Genomic DNA, 7813 nt, shown 5'->3' with positions numbered 1-7813 from the left:
ATGATCGAGAGCGTGATCAGCCGAAAGCAGGGCGTGCTCTCGTCGGGTGCAGTGACCAGCACGCTCGAGTCGGGTGTCCTCGCTCTCGCAATCCAGTCGTGGCTCAAGGCTTACGGCACAGACGGCGACTCGGAGCGCGTCGCCAATTTTACGGAATACGCAGACTCGATCGTGACGTCTATTTCGCCTGCCTTCAAGAGCCCCGAAGCCGCTGCAAAAATGCCCATGGACCGGCTCACCATCGGCCAGGCCCTGCTCCGTATCAACGCAACTGAGGGCACCCTCACCGCAGCCGATTCGGAGACTTTGTCGTTGCTCAACTCCTCGTTGACGTTGCAGAACCGCAACAAGTACAATGGTTTCTGGTACTACGTTTACCCGAACTGGTCGTACCTCGATGGCACTGTGTCGTTCCTGCCTTATATGGCTTCAGCACCGGGCTGGTCGTATGAGGACATGCTCCTGCAGATTGAGCTGCTGTACCTGAACACCTACGACAAGTCCACCGGATTGGTTGTACACGGCTACGACGCCTCCAAGACGGCGGTGTGGGCCAACAAGGTCACTGGTGCGAGTCCCTATGTTTGGGGTAGATCGCTGGGCTGGTACCTGGCCGGTCTTGTCAACGCGTGGGAGGAACTTGGAGACTGCCATGGCAAATCTAACGCCGAATGTGTGCGTCTGACAGATGCGATCCAGCTCCAGGCCTCGCAACTGTGCAAGAGCATCGCTACCTACGCCGACAAGGACACGGGTGTGTGGTGGCAGCTACCAACGTTCGGTGGCAAAAAGGGCAACTTTCTCGAGAGCTCTTCCACGATGCTCTACACCTTTTCCATTCTCAAGGGTCTGCGCCTCGGCCTTCTCAAAGACGAGGCCAGCAAGCTTGTCAGCACTGCGATCAAGGCCTACAACTACACCGTCAAGAGTGGCGCTTTCCTCCTTGACTACCATAACGGTACCCTGGGCTGGAACGGAACTGTGGCGGTCTGCAGCCTCAACTCGACGGCAACGTACGAGTACTATGTCGGTAGGCCGATCGTGCACAACCACGCACTTGGTGAGGGAGCATTCATTTTGGCGAGCTTGGAGATGGAGCGTATCACCAATTAGGACATCGGGGGCGTAACCTGGGAAAAAGAAATACAAACACTCGGTAAAAATCTTTCATGTTTGCTACTGCAAGTACTCTCAAAGAACTCACTTCGTTTGCCGTAAGTAGACTCAACTCCAATGGGCTCCACGAAGAGCGGTAACTTTGTGGACGTGTAATGTTATTCCTACTTGTAGTACTTTTAGACCGGGTGTGATGTTTACACTTTTTGGTAACCGTTTTGACAAGGTGGCTGAATCTGCCGTTAACTGCGCGCCACAAGGAACGGGTCCATCCAATCGATGTCTACATTCAAGTCGAGGAACTCGCAGATAAACGCCACGTACGTGTCGTAAATTCCATGTGCGCTCGCTCCTCGTTACAAGTACGCAATCGCGGCCATTTTGGACCAAGGAGTTCCAGAATCGCAAGTTCTTGTGAGTTGGCTCCATCAAATGTACGTACAAGAAGTCTCGATATCTACATGTAGCTCCGTACTCGTGTGTTCACAGCAGAGCTCGCAATCGGGACAGTAGCGGGTATACTCGGTTTCGGATTGGACACGGGTACCCGAACTCGAGCTGGCAGTTATTCGGATTGATCCGAATAAAATATTTTTTCTCCTTGATTTATCAGCGAGTTCAGAGCTTTCTTGAAAAAATGAGCTCTCGGCCACTGTTTCCCGTACCCATGGGTACCCGAAATGAGGAGCGGACCGAATTTCGGTTAGTACACGGGTACCCTAATGAAGGGATGGACTGGTGTGTGGCTTTCTCGTGGCTGACCTTTAAGGGCTAAGCGAGTTACCGTCACTTGATCGAGTTTTCGAGTTTCAAGCGCCTGGCCATCGCCATCACGCCGCTGCTCGAGAGGATGCCAAATATGACGACACATCGTCACCATGCTGAATTTGTCGTCATCAGCCCAGACCTATTTGAATGGAGTCAATGGAGTTTGTCGTTTGAAGATCTTAAGCTGCATGACTGGCCCTTCTACGAACATGCCAGCAGCAACTTGTCTCGATGCAGCTCCATTCTCGAGAAGGAACTCCCCACAGCCAGTGTTAAAACGTTTTCAGCAACTTATCCGCCCCAACCACCGGCAGTAATACACTCACCAGCATTCCAACAAAAGAGACGACAAAAGTGTGTGACCACATTCCATTCGGGGCAGAACGAAGTTCCAGGGGGGACATGTGAAATTCGAAGGCAGGCCTGCCGGGTCAAACATAAATTGCTCTTCGGAGGTACCAGATTCAAAAGGGCATCGCTTGCAATCCAGAACTCGAGAAGTGGCTTGGCTGCTGTCAATGAGAACTAGCATGGCAGAAACACTCGACGCAGACGTATCCAATCGCCCAGCATAACGTTGCGGTCGCTTTACTTGGGACTCCACATTCCCAGGCGCGTGTCGAACTGCATCCGTAGGAACTTATTGTAGCGCACAAGGTGTCGTCTGTCATGTGTCTTGACTGCTTCATCAACGCCTAAGATTGCCAGCGGCCACACACCCAAAGTTACGCCCCAGAAAGTGCAAGGCACCGACTGGCTCACAAAATGCCACAGAGTGACTCCATCAGCACCAACGATCCCCGCACGGAGCATACTCAGGGCAAACTGGAAGCACAGCAGAAGACATGCTGTCGCCACCCACATGACGTTTCGGAAGGGAGAAAGCTCAAACATACTCTCGCATCGATACAGATATCCACAAGATGAGGTCACGATGCAGACGCCAATCAGCAGCAGCATCCCAGCTTCAGCGCGATCCACCGCAGCCGAGACGACAGCTGGTCTCGGCATCATCGTCACTAACTCGCTGTCTAGTACGAAATCCGTCCATCGATACTCGCGAAAATTTTCTCCAAAGGCGCTCGGATCAGCAGCGTTCGATGCTTGCAGAGAAAAGCCCAGCAAGCACTCGAACACGGCGATAGATAGCAGCACGGAAGGCACATGACGCCCGACAAAATAGGCGACCAGCCGCGGCAGATCCTCTTCAGTATCAAACTCTTCGTTCTTGCGTGGAGTCTTCTTCATGATGCCTTTCTCGCTTGCAGACGCAAGCATGGACAGACCGAGGGCAGGCACCAAAATCCACAGCAGCCAGAAGACGGAGGCGCACGAAAGCTGCGGCACGTGCGGGAACGGAATCGCGTGGGACGCGAGGATGATCGTGGCGATGAAAAGCTGCGAGATGAACATGAACGTTTTCATCTGATGGAAGTTGGTGAGCATTCGTCGTCCCAGTCGGATGAGCTCAATTAAATGAGCGACACTCGCAGTCCCATCCGTAGTTGCATCATCCTTTTCCTTGCCGTCAGTGGCCTCAGAGCGTGCCTTGTCTTGGCTGCTAGCGTCATCCGGAGCACTCTTGAGACGAAAGGCACACGCCAGGGTGTTGAGAATGTGACTGAGTTGGACATCCTCGTCAGAGAACACAGGGAGCTCCTTCCCGTGCGGAATCGGCTTGTCGAAGAAGGCGTGGACACCACCCTGCAAAGCTACTGCCAAATCCGCCTTCGAGAACAGTGGCGCGTTGCTTTCCTTTAGTGACGAGCCAACGCCCATGACAACCTCGTGATTCTCCTGAAAGATCGAGATCATCTCGCTGATCGTGTCCGGCGTGCTGTCCGTGTAAAGTGACACCAGCAACGGGACATTATCCACCTCAGCCAGATGCCGCTTTATGGCCTCGACTCCGTGCGGCAGTCGAGCCTTCACGTCCCAATCCGAGTAGTTCGATGTCATGCGATGAGGGTCTGGGCCGTCGCTTTCCAGCGGGCGCAACGAGATTGCACAATTCCAGTCCGTCTCGATTCCCATTTTCTCGGCGAGTAGTTTGCTCCTGCGCATGTTACGCGGCGAGAAGTACACGAAGCGAATCCCACACGCGTTCAGGTCTTCGATAAAGTCAGGCGTGTGCTGCTTCGGTTGGACGCCAGTCGCGACCATTCCCAAGAAGATCTGGTCATCCTGAATACGCCAGAGCATGGAATCCTTCTCAACAGAGCTTGTTTCGGATGGATGCAGCTCCACAGACGACTCTAGGTCGCTGATTGTGAGGTTTCCACGTCTTTTCGAAGGTGGAGTGATTTGCCCGCTTGGAGGAGCCCCAGCGGACTTGGCTGCTCGTACTCCAGAGATCGATTCTTGGTCTAGCGACATGTCGTCCACGGAGTCTGGGGAGGCCAGCGGTGATAACGGACCCGAATAACTCATGCGTCTGGTCTCTCGCCCAATTCCTTGATCTTCACTCATGCTGCTTGAAAACGGCATGCTGTTCCGCGGAGCAACGGAGTGCGGGGAGTTCAATTCACTGGCCGCGCTGTCGTCCACGAGATACACTGGCGGTAGAGTGCCACCCAATCTGCGGGTCGGTCCAGTGTTTGGCGAGTCGACAAAGCTCCCTCCGTTGCTGCTAGAGCCAGTACGACTGAAGAGACTATTGAGCTTGTGAGGGACGGGGACGTAGGAAAACGCGATGCAGTCCAAATCCTCCACACGCCACTGGTTGTACATGTCCAGAATGGTGCGTTGTTTTTCACTCGTGAGCGGACAGATAGACTTGCCATCCCAGTACTCGCTGCAGTGAGCCAACACGACGGTAGGATGGCCACGTGACAGTAACTGGTGATGGTGCGAGCGCTTGTCAAGCACCACCGTTGAGTAGAGATGCGACTTGAGATTCCCCCGGTATCGCGTATCTTCCTGGCCCTGGTCGTGGTGATCGTTTGTGTGTTCGTGGTGCGCCAGTCGAGGGCAGATAATATGAATGGACTGTCTTCTCTGGAACGCCGTCAGATCATCAGCCACGGAGAAGCCCATTTCACGAGAGAGATTCAGCAAATGCTTCGGAAAGGGCAGCATCCGAATGTGAGCTGACAGTCGCTGCATACAGCTCCGCAAGTATGGGTCCCTCGTATCACCATCATCCACAGGACAAAGCCCTTCGTTCACAAGATAGCGCATGTTCTCCTCGTAGTGTCGCGCCGGATTCTCGTCATCGTTGACCATTATAGCCAAGCCAATCGGTTTTAGCGATGGCAGGTGCTGCTTCCACTTCGGATCTTCAAACTGTAGTCCAGTGTCACAATTACGCTCCGCATGCAGGTCCAGAACTGTGGAATTGTTGCCCTGTTTGTCGTTCAGAAGAAAAATCTCTTCCACCGACGGAGCTTGCTCGCATAAAATATCGTCGTCGAAGCAGCACAACATTGTGACGTTTCCCAGGCGCTCCAGGAGGCGGAACGAGCGAAATGGCACAGGAAGATGCCGCCGGTCAGATACATGGGCAACATCACAGTGCATGACACGGAATCGGAGCACCACGAGGAAGTACTGCAGCGATCGCATGGTTGCCGACTGCTTCTGAGCCTTCTCGGAGCGCAACTTTTCACGGTCTTCAACGTCGAAGACATCTGGCGGTGCAAACGCTGTGGCTTTCAGGATCGACGCCATCGCACTATCGATACCAGATAGACGCTCGTCTTGGCGTGGGTCTTTGTTGGACGTCTTTGGCGTGCCTGTATTCGCTTTTGGTGGAGACTTTTCAGGCGTTTCTTCCTCGTTAGACCCATCACCCACATTCTGCTCCTGCTCTTGGCTTATGCTTTCTTTCGGTGCCAAGATGTCGTCGAATGAGCCTAAGATGGATGCAGTAGCCGCGGCTTCCGCGATAAACAAGACCAGTGGCGTGTTCAGCGACGCAAAGCACAGCCAAATCCCAACAGGTCCGAGCAAAATGTGGCTAAGCGTTGTGTCCAGCGATCGATGCTGTACCACCACACGCAGTCCGATCGCCACGAGCACCAACACGGAATACAAGGTGCAAATAGAAATGGCCAGCTGTCTCGCTTGTGCCTGAAGCTTCTGCGTCGGCGTCACGGGTCTGTTTATGCGGAACAAGGCGTCTTCAATATCCCTGACCACAGGCGTCTCCAGCATCTCAAAAATCCGCATCTCACCGCACAAATCCAGCAGCATGGGAGGATCAAACGTCGCTGTGCATCTCGTCGTGTCCTTCGCGTGTCTCCTCGTCCAGGACGGCAGCTTGCATCCTCTGGGAAAGACTTGCTGCTCCTCGCTCCCATCCCCTTCCACTGGTCGCACTTCTCCCGGGGCGATATCTCCACTCATCAAGCCTACGACGTCTCCTTCTACCAGCAAATTCATAGGCAGCCGCTGCCACTGACTGTCTCGATAACACGCGACGTAGCTGTTCGAGGGCAGCAGCACCGTCGGCTCCGGTCCGCCGCCCAGCCAAATGGGTGGGCGCTGGTCCTCTTCCCGCTCTTTCTTCTTGTCGCTATCTCTCTGCATCTGCTGTACAGCCACTCGGACTCTCTCAGCCATCTCTGCATGGTGTCGACGCTTCTGCACCATGTTGAGCAGCACGTTGCTAGCTGCTGCGGCCACCAGGAAGACTCCTTCCGCCACTGCAGCCGAGCCTCGATCCGTCTCCATCTCAGCGAAGCGTCTGGCTGCGTCAGTGAGTCGGAAGGCGGCACACAGTGCCAGTAGTAGGAAGAAAGGGTCCCGGAACTCGGTTGTGACGTTGGACGAGCTCTCTTTCTCGCGGATCTTGCGCTCGATGGCTTGAAGCAGCCGCTGACGAGCCGCCAGCGTAGACAGCCCCAGCACAGGATACGACGACGCTATACTCGATAAGTTGCTAGAGCTGCTGCGAAATGTGCTGTACCCGACGCTGGCATCCACGGAGCGACGCAGAGGGTAGTTCGGAGGTCGCGAGTTAGAGCGCGACAATACCTCGCGACGCCGCCACGGCACGGGTGAAGGCGTAAGAGACGCCATCTGATGAAGGAAAGTATGATGATGTCAGTGGGATCGAGGACAATCAGCGGGAGCTCAAATACCTAGTAGAGATAGCGCTCAAGACAGACGAGCAAGGATCGCGCTGCGAGTGCGCACATGAAAGAGTGAACGTCACTCCTCAAGGATGTCAGAAGCTGCATTTCTAGCCATTGAATCAGACAAGTTTAGCGCAATATTCACGTATTTGTTCTCAATTATGTCAAATCTATTAAACTAGACAGAGGTAGAGAAGAGGGATAGGTTCCCAATACGGCGATGGGATTGGCAGAATTTTAATTTAAGGAACGTGATTGGTCCAAAGTGCCTTGCGTGCGAACCACCCGAAGATAGCTGCCACCTCAGTCTGGGATTCGACAGCGAAGGAACGAAGATGCCGAAGAACAAAGGAAAGGGAGGCAAGAACCGCCGCCGCGGAAAGAACGACAACGAGGAGAACAAGCGCGAGCTTGAGTTCAAGGAAGAGGGCCAGGGTGCGTTGTCGTGCCGCTTAAACGTCGCTCGAAATGTCGAGCGACGTTGATGTATACACATGAGTGGGTCCATCTAATGTATACATGTATACTTTCCCCACAGAATATGCGCAGGTTGTACGAATGCTGGGAAACGGCCGTCTGGAGGCTTACTGCTTCGACGGTGTGACGCGCCTTGGCCACATCCGCGGCAAAATGCGCAAAAAAGTCTGGGTGGGCGCCGGTGACATCATTCTCGTGAGTCTGCGCGAGTACCAGGACGGCAAGGTGGACATCATTCATAAATACAACGCGGACGAGGCCCGCAGTCTCAAAGCTTACGGAGAGCTTCCGGATAACGCGCGTATCAACGAAACTGCAGTGGACATGGCCATGGAGGGCGACGGCGAGGACGACATTGGCTTCGACTTCGACGA

General features: G+C 54.2%; 3 protein-coding genes across 3 annotated transcripts; 2 read left to right on the top strand and 1 right to left on the bottom strand.

Annotated features, from left to right (window-relative positions):
* PITG_19782 (glycoside hydrolase, putative) lies at nt 1-1113 on the top strand (the record flags this gene model as incomplete). The annotated part of the gene is made up of 1 exon (XM_002895972.1): nt 1-1113. The coding sequence occupies one exon, from the start codon at nt 1-3 to the stop codon at nt 1111-1113; it is 1113 nt and encodes a 370-aa protein (XP_002896018.1).
* Nucleotides 1114-2472: 1359 nt separating this feature from the next.
* Nucleotides 2473-6906, bottom strand: PITG_19781 (uncharacterized protein; the record flags this gene model as incomplete). The annotated part of the gene is made up of 3 exons (XM_002895971.1): nt 2473-3370; nt 3485-5582; nt 5676-6906. 3 exons carry the CDS (start codon nt 6904-6906, stop codon nt 2473-2475), a joined length of 4227 nt encoding a protein of 1408 aa, XP_002896017.1.
* A 372-nt stretch (nt 6907-7278) lies between these two features.
* Nucleotides 7279-7735, top strand: PITG_19780 (eukaryotic translation initiation factor 1A; the record flags this gene model as incomplete). Its single annotated transcript, XM_002895970.1, has 3 exons — nt 7279-7397; nt 7501-7634; nt 7706-7735. The coding sequence occupies 3 exons, from the start codon at nt 7298-7300 to the stop codon at nt 7733-7735; spliced, it is 264 nt and encodes an 87-aa protein (XP_002896016.1).
* Nucleotides 7736-7813: the final 78 nt, after the last annotated feature.

This window comes from Phytophthora infestans, genomic scaffold, assembly GCF_000142945.1.
Source record: "Phytophthora infestans T30-4 supercont1.115 genomic scaffold, whole genome shotgun sequence".
In the NCBI taxonomy this organism is placed as follows: domain Eukaryota; phylum Oomycota; class Peronosporomycetes; order Peronosporales; family Peronosporaceae; genus Phytophthora; species Phytophthora infestans.
The sequence above is the reverse complement of the archived record's forward strand: the minus strand, read 5'-3'. Positions and strand labels throughout refer to the sequence as shown.